Source organism: Sminthopsis crassicaudata, chromosome 4 (genome assembly GCF_048593235.1).
Source record: "Sminthopsis crassicaudata isolate SCR6 chromosome 4, ASM4859323v1, whole genome shotgun sequence".
NCBI lineage: Eukaryota > Metazoa > Chordata > Mammalia > Dasyuromorphia > Dasyuridae > Sminthopsis > Sminthopsis crassicaudata.
The window spans coordinates 452,657,868-452,669,126 of NC_133620.1; the positions used below are offsets into that span (position 1 = coordinate 452,657,868).

At 60.0% G+C, this 11,259-nt stretch overlaps 1 protein-coding gene and 1 long non-coding RNA gene across 2 annotated transcripts in view; one reads left to right on the plus strand and one right to left on the minus strand.

The window, feature by feature from the left end:
• Positions 1 to 10,682, minus strand: part of CORO6 (coronin 6) — a 17,968-nt gene extending 7,286 nt beyond the window's left edge. Inside the window, exons 1-5 of the mRNA XM_074263773.1 lie at positions 9,825 to 10,682; positions 8,046 to 8,245; positions 4,691 to 4,813; positions 3,669 to 3,798; positions 3,280 to 3,461 (exon numbers count right to left, since the gene is read on the minus strand). Coding sequence (XP_074119874.1) covers positions 3,280 to 3,461; positions 3,669 to 3,798; positions 4,691 to 4,813; positions 8,046 to 8,243 — 633 coding nt within the window. The 5' untranslated portion in view covers positions 8,244 to 8,245; positions 9,825 to 10,682. The remainder of the gene's footprint in view (positions 1 to 3,279; positions 3,462 to 3,668; positions 3,799 to 4,690; positions 4,814 to 8,045; positions 8,246 to 9,824) is intronic.
• On the plus strand, positions 939 to 1,535 carry LOC141540117 (uncharacterized). The gene is made up of 3 exons (XR_012481467.1): positions 939 to 1,088; positions 1,158 to 1,302; positions 1,372 to 1,535. It is a non-coding gene; the product is annotated as an uncharacterized LOC141540117 (long non-coding RNA).
• Positions 10,683 to 11,259: the final 577 nt, after the last annotated feature.

Consider the following 11,259-nt stretch of genomic DNA (forward strand, 5'->3'; position numbering starts at 1 on the left):
GTGTCCCTCAGCAGCAGGTCCTATCCATGGGCTCTGTGTGTTCTCTAGTAGCAGGCGCTGTCCATGTCCTATGTGTCCCTCAGCAGCAGGTCCTATCCATGGGCTCTGTGTGTTCTCTAGTAGCAGGCCCTATCCATGTCCTATGTGTCCCTCAGCAGCAGGTCCTATCCATGGGCCCTGTGTGTTCTCTAGTAGCAGGCCCTGTCCATGTCCTATGTGTCCCCAGCAGCAGGTCCTATCCATGGGCTCTGTGTGTTCTCTAGTAGCAGGCCCTGTCCATGTCCTATGTGTCCCCAGCAGCAGGCCCTATCCATGGGCTCTGTGTGTTCTCTAGCAGCAGGCCTTGTCCATGTCCTATGTGTCCCCAGCAGCAGGTCCTATCCATCTCCTATATGCCCCCCAACAGCAGGCCCTGTCCATGGCTCCTGTGCCCCCAGCAGCAGGTCCTATCCATGGGCCCTGTGTGTTCTCTAGTAGCAGGCCCTATCCATGTCCTATGTGTCCCTCAGCAGCAGGTCCTATCCATGGGCCCTGTGTGTTCTCTAGTAGCAGGCCCTGTCCATGTCCTATGTGTGCCCAGCAGCAGGCCCTATCCATGGGCTCTGTGTGTTCTCTAGCAGCAGGCCCCGTCCATGTGTCCTATATGTCCCCAGCAGCAGGTCCTATCCATCTCCTATATGCCCCCCAACAGCAGGTCCTGTCCATGGCTCCTGTGCCCCCAGCAGCAGGTCCTATCCATGGGCCCTGTGTGTTCTCTAGTAGCAGGCCCTGTCCATGTCCTATGTGTCCCTCAGCAGCAGGCCCTATCCATGGGCTCTGTGTGTTCTCTAGCAGCAGGCCCCATCCATGTGTCCTATATGTCCCCAGCAGCAGGTCCTATCCATCTCCTATATGCCCCCCAACAGCAGGCCCTGTCCATGGCTCCTGTGCCCCCAGCAGCAGGCCCTATCCATGGGCTCTGTGTGTTCTCTAGCAGCAGGCCCCATCCATGTGTCCTATATGTCCCCAGCAGCAGGCCCTATCCATGGGCTCTGTGTGTTCTCTAGCAGCAGGCCCCATCCATGTGTCTTATATGTCCCCAGCAGCAGGTCCTATCCATCTCCTATATGCCCCCCAACAGCAGGTCCTGTCCATGGCTCCTGTGCCCCCAGCAGCAGGTCCTATCCATGGGCCCTGTGTGTTCTCTAGTAGCAGGCCCTGTCCATGTCCTATGTGTCCCTCAGCAGCAGGTCCTATCCATGGGCTCTGTGTGTTCTCTAGCAGCAGGCCCCATCCATGTGTCTTATATGTCCCCAGCAGCAGGTCCTATCCATCTCCTATATGCCCCCCAACAGCAGGTCCTGTCCATGGCTCCTGTGCCCCCAGCAGCAGGTCCTATCCATGGGCCCTGTGTGTTCTCTAGTAGCAGGCCCTGTCCATGTCCTATGTGTCCCTCAGCAGCAGGCCCTATCCATGGGCTCTGTGTGTTCTCTAGCAGCAGGCCCCATCCATGTGTCCTATATGTCCCCAGCAGCAGGTCCTATCCATCTCCTATATGCCCCCCAACAGCAGGTCCTGTCCATGGCTCCTGTGCCCCCAGCAGCAGGTCCTATCCATGGGCCCTGTGTGTTCTCTAGTAGCAGGCCCTGTCCATGTCCTATGTGTCCCTCAGCAGCAGGTCCTATCCATGGGCTCTGTGTGTTCTCTTGCAGCAGGCCCCATCCATGTGTCCTATATGTCCCCAGCAGCAGGTCCTATCCATCTCCTATATGCCCCCCAACAGCAGGTCCTGTCCATAGCTCCTGTGCCCCCAGCTGCAGCCCCTCTGGCACGAGATCCCTCAGGATCTTGCTCCTGCTCATCTGAAGGCACCAGGAGGCAGAAGTCACTTTCCTCACCCCCGGGGGCTTCCCCTGCCTCGCCCCTTTCTGCAACATGGTCTCCAATTTCCACTGAAGCCGGGCCAGAGGCAGCACAGCTCTCCTCCCAATCCTACCGGATCCCACAGCGCAAGCTGCCGCTCACTCATCCTGCTGAAGCCGGTGCTCAGCAGCTTCCCGTCGGTACTGAAGTCAGCCCGCATCGGGCGTGCACCCTCGTGAGGCTGGGCTCGCTCCTGCTTGCGGGGTTAGGGGTTAGAGTGGGCTGCCCTCCCTGCCTCCTTCCCCCCAGCGTCCACATCTGTACCCCACCTCGGGCCACAGACACCCCCAGGAAGCAGGAAGACATTGTGATGCGACACAGGCGTGCCCGGACAAACATGGATGCCCCAATGGAGGGTTAGTAATGGAGGCCAGTGACCCAGGCGCCTCTCAGGAAGCAAAGCCGGCTGGAGCTGGGGCAGGAATCAGCTAAGAAGGGCTTGTCCCGCCCTGTACAGTGCACTCTGCCCTTTATATACATTACCTCATTGGATCCTCACAACGACCCTCTGAGGTCAGGACTGTGCCCCCATTTTACGGATGAGGAAACTGAGTCTCAGAACAATGAAATGACTGACCCACGGTTACCCAAAGGCAGGATTTGAACCTGGAGGCTTTCCTGATTCTAGGTCAAGCTGCTTTGTCCCTAATTTTCTCACCCCAAAAGGCCTGGGGGAGGGAGGACTGAAGACCAACAGCCTCCATTCCTAAGGCTGAGGAGACCAGATTTGGGGATGAGGAGCCAAGGAGTGAGAAGCTCTCATAGGCTCCCTCCCCCTCATCAGAGAGACTAGGGAGCCTTCAGGTCAGAGAGGAGGGCTCTGCTGGGCTGCTGGCCTCAGGGGGATGCTGGGGGTGGGATGAAGCTTCCCGATCCCGCTGCCCAAAGAGCTAAGTCCTGCTTGTGGGGTCGGGAGCAGGGGAAGGGAAAGGGGGGGCTAGAAGACAGGCAGGAAAAGGATGGGGGTCAAGGCAGAGGGACTGGGCACAAGGAGGGTTCCCAGTCCCGAGGGGTCACAGGCTAGGTCGGGGAATCACTGCCGACTGAGTGCTGACAGAGCATGTCAGAGTGTTGGGAGGCTACGCGCCTGGGGATGCCAGGGTGCTGAGTGCTGAGGAGGGCAGAGGCCTGGGAGCTGAGTGCTAGAGAAAGCTGGGGGTCAGAGGCTCCTGGGAGTCTCAGGGGGCTGGAAACTGCTTGGGCTACAGGGGACTAGGGGTCAGGGCATCAAGTACAGGGGATAATGGGGCCAGGAAATCAAAGACTTGCTGCCGGGGGCTCAGTGACCTAGTGAGGTGGGTGAGAAGGTTGGGGTTCAGGAAATGGGGGCTAGGAGACTGGGATGGGGCTGGAGGGTTCTAGAGCAGGTTCACTCACCGCCACCACCTGACCCTTTCGGGGGTCGATGACTCGGAGGGTCTTGTCCTTGCAGGTGGTACAGAGCAGACTCCCATTGGTGTTCCAGCAGACACTGTGGATGACGTCAGGGTGCATGTCATCCAGGCTGAGTAACATCTCCCCTGTTCCCACGTTCCAGATGATGATCACATTGTCCCCTCCTGCCCAAGAGGAGTCACCGCTATTGCCCACACAGAGCTGTGGGAATGGGGGTGGGGAGCAGAGGGCACCCCTGGGGCAGGGGGGGCTGGCCAGCCAGCCTTCCCTCTCCCATTGGGGCACAGCGAGTGGGGCTCCCTCCTCCCCGCTCCCTGGTCACTATGCCTTTGGGAGGCTGCTCCAAGTCTCCTGCTCCCACGTGCCCATACCTGCGCTGAGCAGGACATTGCGGGCGGTGGGGTGCCAGGAGAGAATGCCCACACGTTTGGAGTGGCCCTCCAGTGTGACGATAGGCTCTGTGATGTTCCGCACTGGTGTATAGTCCGGGATCTGCCATACCTGGTGAAAGAAGAGAGGGAGGCAGCACCCCAAGAGCCTCCGGACACAAAAGGAGTCAAAGGAGCAGAAGACTGAGCTCCTGGAAGCTACCTTGGAAGTCCCACAGTCCACTCCCCTCATTTCCCAAGTCACACAGATAACTACTGAAATGAGACATAAAGTAGTTAACATTCGTAACTCTTCTGGGGGATAAAGTCCTTAATACATATCATAACGTTTGTTCCCCCCAATAACCTGGGGAGGCAGGTTAGCCCATTTTGCAGATGAGAACACTGACTCCCAGTCACCCAGCTCGTGTCTGAGGAGGGATTTGAGCCTCCCCTTTCCTCCGAGGTACCAGGCTGCTGGATTTTGGGCCCATCTCCGAGGACTTCATTTCCTCCCCCATCTTTTTCTGTTGCTTCCCTTCCCTCTCACCCCCCCTCGTGTCTCTGGAGGTCAGTGACCGAGAGAACCTCAACTCCCCCACATGGCAGAAGACAGAAGTTCTTTTGGCCATTGGTGGCCTCCTGGGACTGTTTATCTCACCTTGTCTGTCTCTTTTGACTCCCGGCCCAGGAGGGGATGGACAGCGGCCCTCACTGACGGCCAGGAGTGGGCCGAGAACGGTTTGGATCCCATGGAGGCAGGTGTCTTCCCCTGAGTCACCTCCCTCCCAACCCTTCCGCTTGGCTCCAGTTACCCGGAGCCTGTCTCCCCCTTGCCCATCCTCCCCCACCCCCACCCCATGGCTGTGGATATAATTAGTGCTGACTGGTGCACCCTGGAGGAGGAGCCTTGACACAAGGCAATGGGACTCAAAATAGCTCTGGAGCCTTGTTGGGGGCTCCTGGCCCTGGCGCCTCAACTACCTCCCAGCCCTCCCAGCCCGCCCCGGGCTCAGGATCCATACCATGACAGTGGTGTCCTCTGAGGCGCTGGCGATCACGCTGTCATTGTGGGGACACCAGTCTATGTCCAGCACGGGGCCCGTGTGTCCATTGACGGTCGGGTGGTTCTTGTCCACACGTCCTGTCTGTGGAGGCCAAAGAATCAGCTGGGGCGTGGTCCCTGCTCACCTCCTGTCCCGTCTCCTGAAGTCCCACGTCTCCAGAAAGAAATGCCTAGTGGGCCAGTGACTAGGGCCTCCTGCCCCTCCTAACAGAACTTGCATTCCTTTTGTATCATGCTCCATATACTGCCCCCAGGAAGCTTCTTGGGGACAGAGGCTGTTTTCTGCTTATTTGTCCCCAGCACTTAGCACAGTACCTGGCACAGAGCGGTCACTTAATAAATACTTGTTGATTGATTAATTCATTCCCTCCCCTCCCTCCTTTAGGGAACTGACTCCAAGGCCTCCATAAAATCCCACCTTCCTCCACCTCACTTCAGAGATGAGATTTTCAGGTCACAACCAGCTTCCCTTCCTGTTTCCCCTAGTTCCCTTTTTGGGCTTTTACCATCATCCCTAAGGGTCCCATTCTGGTTTGGGGTGAGGAACCCTTTCCATCATATAAAAAAAAAGGAATAACAGTCAGACCAAAGGTCAGGGCTATGGGAGGCTTTTAACAATCATCTCGTTTTAAAGCTCCTAAAGGATTACAGAATGCTTTATACATATTTTGTCCTTGTTTCTCAAAGCTATCCTGGATTGTAGTTATTATTATTAGGTCCATTTGATAGATTTGGAAACTGAGGCTGGGAGAAATCAGGGAGAGAGAGATAAAATAGGATTCTGCCTCCAAGTCAAGCTTTCTATCTACTAAGTCACTTTACTTAATGCCAGTCAGGTTCTCTCTGCACATGGCTTCTGACATCCAAGACCCAAAGTCTAGGCCATGTGGGGGATTGAGGGGGATTCTGAAGCTCCAATGAGAGTCAGGCTCTAGAAGACCCTTAATCATCAAATTGTGCATTTGAAAGGACCTTAAGATCCCTTGAACTCAACTCCTCTTGTTTTACAGAGGGGGGGAAATTGAGGCCCTAAGAGGGCAAATGACTTGCCACATTATATAGTTGATGTAGTTCATTATTGGCAGGGGCAGGACTCAAAACCAGGCTCCCTCCCTCCCCCAAGTCTGTATCCTTTCCACTTCACTAACCACTGCTCACCAGTTATTCAAGGTAAGGTCCTATGTGCCAGGATGAAGTCTGGGGTATGTGTGTGTGTGGGGGGCCCAAGCAAGGTTGTGACTCAGTCACGGGGCAGGAAGGGGAGGTCAGAGGTGCCCTGTGGGCGTCAGGGAGGAGCAGACAGAGGCAGCTGTCTTCCCTGGCCAGTACACTGATGTCTGGAGGGGAGGGGGAGGGAAGAAGTGACAAGGGACATACTGTGTTTTGCCCAATGGAAACCTGAGCTCCAGTCATGGCAGCCAGTGACTCCATTGTCCACATGTGAGTCAGTGGTTATTGTAAGGTCTTTGCAGCTTCCTCTTGTCCACCTCCCCCAAATAACTGCACTCCTCCTCCTCCTCCTCTTCCTCCTCCTCCTCCTCCTTCTCCCCCAAGTTGCAGGGCCTGGAATCCGGGTCAAGGGCATGCCCTTGGGAAGCAGAATCTCACACAGCAGGTGGGGGTAAGGGCTGGGACTGGACACTGCCATGCCTCAAGACTGAGGCTGCTGGGAGAAAGTGGACTCTCAAGGCAGGGCAGTGCCTTCCCTTTCTTTTTCCCATAGGGGACTGGGGGACAAGGGCTTAGAGCCAACCACTCCCCCTCGGGTCCAGGGAAGGCTACCCTTTGGGACCGGGGCCTTTTCCTGGCAATGGGGAGGGACTGAGGACCCCAGTCCTGGTTACCATTAGGGCTTGCCTTCTCACCCTCTGAGCATGAAGGAGTGAGAGATATTTCTGTCCTTTCCCTCCATCTGAACCCCCGAGGATGATAATTCCCAGGCTCCCTGGCCACAGTGGCTGCTTGGGTTCTACCTTGTGACACAATTTCAGCTGGGAAAGGGAACCTCCCCACAAAGAAAGACCCAAGGACTAGGATGCCCACGGTCCTGCCTTGACTCATCTGCATTTCGGGCTGGGAGGATGCTAGCAAACTTGGTTTTGCCCCGAACTTCTTCCTGCTTCCCAGAGCTGACCAAGGGAGTGTGATTCTTTCCTTCCGTGATTGATTCCTTCCTTCCTTCCTTCCTTCCTTCCTTCCTTCCTTCCTTCCTTCCTTCCTTCCTTCCTTCCTTCCTTCCTTCCTTCCTTCCTCCCTCCCTTCTTTCCTTCCTTCCTTCCTTCCTTCCTTCCTTCCTTCCTCCCTCCCTCTCTTCCTTCTTTCTTTCCTTCCTTCCTTCCTTCCTGGGGTTAAGTGACTTGCCCAGGGTCACACAACCAGGAAGTGTTAAGTGTCTGAGGTCACATTTGAACTCAGGACCTGACTTCAGGGCTGGTGCTCTATCCACTACGCCACCTAGCTGCCCCTGGGAGTGTGATTCTTGCAGTGAGGGGAAAAATTGCCCTAGGCCCCGATTCCCAAAGAGTGGATGTTCCAAGGGGTTTGCAGCCCCTATTCTATATTCCCAGAGGGGCCTCCCTATTATCTCCTCCAGTTCTGGAGATCCCAGCGGGTGAGACAGTGGAGTGACCCAAACGGTGCCATTTTGTTTAGCATCAAGACCATCACCTTGAAATTAAAGCCTCAGAGAGGGGTGTTCCTTATTCCCTCTGAGGGCTGAAGCCCCCGGAGGGTGAGGCTGTGTTCTAGCCTGGGCCTGGCCGGAAGTGAAGAGTGCAATGGAGCATCTTGGGCAGAATGGGTCCAAGCCAGCAAATGGAACAGTCGTCAGTTCTAGAGCCAGAGGACTGCAGAGTTAGTCCTGGAGCGAGGGAATCATGGGCTTAAGTGCCTGCGTCTGGGGTACACTGGCAGAGAGACTCTGGACAAGTCACTTAACCTCAGTGCCCGATGCATGAGCGGGTACCAGTCTGGGGGGGGATGGGGTAGTGGGAGTTTCTTCCTGCTGCCACTGAAATCCAGGCTCTCTCCCAGCAGTGGAGCCGCTCCTCCAGTCACACAGGGGACTGGGATTCCGACTCGGGTCTCCTAAGTCTAAATGCAGCCCCCCCCCCTCCTCCCCCCCCAAATCCGCTTCTAGAACTGGATTACTTTCTCTCGGGGCAGGACCGGGAGCCAAAGCAGAGGCTACAAAGTCCGGTCCGATGCAAACGGAGGCTCTCGGACGGTCCGCTCGTCTTTTGCTGGAGCCGGCCCAATGCGGCCTCCCTGGTCTCTCGCGGCCGGGCTCCCCCGCCGTTCCCCGGCCCCCTCACCTTGGCCAGGGGCAGCACGATGAAGGCTCCGCCCCCTCCCGCCTCCACGATGATGGCCAGAAATTTGGGGTTGACGGCGCAGAAGGAGCTGTCCCAGGTGACCTTGGAGACGCGGATGTCCTCGTAGGTCTGCTCCGCTTTCCCGGCCTGCCCGAACACGTGCCGGAACTTGCTTTGCCGAACTACTCTCCGGCTCATGGCTGGGAGGGAGAGAAGATGCAGGTGGGCCCGGGCGCACGGACGGGCCCCCGGCTTCCTCGCCTCACGAGGCCCCTCCTCCCCTCCCCAGCCGTACGTCCTGGGCCGGGGGGGAGGACGCAGAGTTGTGCGGGAAGTGCTGCAAAGGCGGGTTGGTGGGGTGAGGATGGCGGCAGGACCTCGCCCTGGGGGGAGGGCGTGTCCCACGCACGGAGCCACCCGGGAGCCCGTGGGACGAAGGGGAGCTGAGTCCAGGCCCACGAATCGGGGCTTCCTTTCCAGGCTCCAGGTTCCCCTCAGTGATGAACTCGGGAAGCCCCGGGAAGGGCTGTGGGTGCACATGTGGAGACTCCCCCCCTTCCTCTCCCACGCCTGAGAGGCTGCTTCAGACGGCCGGAGGAGGGGGGCCCAGCTGCTCTCCCAGCCCCGAGCCAGGGGCGCGAGCCCGGGTTGGACGTGGGGCTGGGGCCCCTGGAGCCGGCTTCCCTCCCCAGCCTGCTCCCCGAGGACCTGCCTCCCCCGCAGGACGGGGGCTTGTTCCTGACAGATCCTTCCTGCTTCTCCACTAGACAAGCTCTTCCTATTCTCTCAGGGCCCCGGGGGCCGCCTGCGGATCAGCTCCCCGACGCCTCATTTTAGCACCGGGGAGGGGACTTAGCCAAAGTGACAGAGCTCTGACTCTGGTCCTGAACCGCCACTCCCCGTACTCTTCCTGCCCTAAACTCCCAGAAGCTATTTATAGAGGGGCGACCTTGGACAAGTCACTTGTTTGGGCCGCTTCACTTGCCAAAAGCGAGGCTTGGCCTGGGTGGTCTCCGAGGTCCCTCGCAGGTCCAGCTCCGGGAGTCCTGCGCTCCGGCTGCCCTCCTTTGATGCACCTTCCTCTGGATCCCTCCTCGCCCTCTTTCCAAAGTCCCGGAACTCCCACCGCAGGAGCAGTCCCCCCCATGGCTCCCAGCCCCTAACCCTACTCTTTCTTAGACTCCCAGGAATCGTCTGGATCAGCCCCTCCCCGCACACCTGAGGACCCTGAGGCAGGCGCAGCCGCGGACTCTGTCTCTCAGGGCCGGCGCTGGCTCCGCGGCCCCCGCCGCTGCCCGGCTCCGCTCTCGGAACTTGCCCCACCACCTCCCTTCCCTCGAGCCCCACTTAAATCCCATCTCTCTTATCTAGGAGAGCGGGAGAGGGGATGGGGGAGGGGGTCCTCGGCTCCTGGGACCCTGAGTCTCCCTCAGATATGAGAGCGGGGGCAGCGGGGAAGAGGCCGCCCCCCGGGGACAGGCCCGGACGGCCCTCGGTGGGGACTCCCCGCCCCGGAGCTCCCCGGCTTGTCCCCCATCTGGCCCGGCTCTCCGGCGGGCGGGGGTGGGCTGGGCCGGGGCGCTGCTTGCCGCGGGCCCGGGGCCTCGGCTGCTGTCCTAATATAGGCACGGGCGCCCCTCTGTTCCAGCGGCCGGTCCGGTGACCCGAGCTACTGGGGCGACTGAAGTGGGGGAGGGGTCCCGGGAGCGGTGGGGTGGGGGTGACACCCAGCGGCCCCGGTCCTGGTTCCCCGGGGGGCTGGGAGCGGGACTGCGGTACCTGGTGCAGGGCCGGCAGCGGGGCCGGGAGGGAGGTCGGGGTGTTGGGGGGTCCACTCGCCGCGCGGCTCTTCTGCAGCGGGACTTGGCCGGAGCGGCGGGCCCAGGGGTCAGGGCGTCCGGGCGTCTGGTGCTGGGGAGGAGGCTCGCCTCCGCGCGCTCAGACGGGTGCAGCTCCGACGCCCCTCGCTCTCTCCCCAGCCGGGCAGGGCTCCTTAGCTGCAGTGTCAGCTGCCGCTGCCATCAACCTGCGAGGGCGGAGCCGGGCCCGGGGGCGGGGCGGGGCGGGGCCGGCCACCTCTCCCTCCCCTCCGCCCAAACCTCGGCTCCCTCCCCAAGCCTCGAGCAGTCCCGGGGTCCTTGGCGGGAAAACGGAGCTCCTCCTGCTCCCCACCAGCTCAACTTTTTCCTCGGTCAGAAAGGGAAACTGAGGAGCGGGCTTCTCCAAAGCTTCCGCCCCCCGGGGCCTGGGGAGCCTCGAAGAGGGAGGCCGAGGATTCCGGGTGGGCCTCAGTGAGCCGCAGAGAGCTGGGGGCGCCGGCCCCGAGGCTGGCCGGGCCGCAGCGCGGACGGAGATCAAGGGCACCCGCAGCCGCCGCATTCCGGCCACAATTGCGCTCCCGATTTAGCTCGGAGGGGCGGGGCCGGGGCTGGAGGAGCAACGTCTACGGCCAGGGGAGGGGGAGGGGCAGGCCGCAGTGGGGGCGGGGCCCGTCCTAAAGCGAGGGAGAGCCGTCACCCCAACCCCTCCTCCTACTCAGTCCCGGTCCCCGTGGCCATCCCGCAACCAAGTAGAGGGGGGACGGCTGCGGGGGCCAGAGCCGGGAGGCAGCCCGGCCCCCCGATCCAGCAGGTGTCTCACTGCAGCCTAGCCCGGTCCCCGGCGCGGAGGCCGCTATAGGCAGAGGGGGAGGCTCAGGTGGGAGGAGGCTCAGGTGGGAGGAGGCTCAGGTGGGAGGCTACAATACTGGGAGGCCGCGAGAAGAGGCCAAGGAGGGGGGACGTGGTCTTCGTCCTTCCGGACAGGACCGCGGGCCTTGGGCAGGCGCTGGGGAGCGAGGCCTCGGGCGGAGGCGGTGCCGTGTCCATTCTAGGCACCGGAAGGTTAGCAGGCTCCAAGCCCGAATCCTAGGGGCCCTCTCAGTCCCCAGCCCCCAGCACTGACTTACCGGGCAACTAACAAGGGCCGAGTGAGAGAGAAAAGAAAAACGTCCAATTCCGAATCCCTTTTTCTCCAGTCATCAAGGAAGAGAAGGGGCAGCTGGAACCCAAGGCAGACGCCCCCAAACGAGGCTCATTGGTTGGGTTATTTTGGAGGGGAGAGGAGGAGCTTAAGGGTGCCGGTGACCGCTCCGGTACCCGGGAAGCTCCAGGAGATGTGTGTGCTATCAGCAAGGGAAGGGAAAAAGACTTCATGTGCTTAGGCGAGGCTGGGT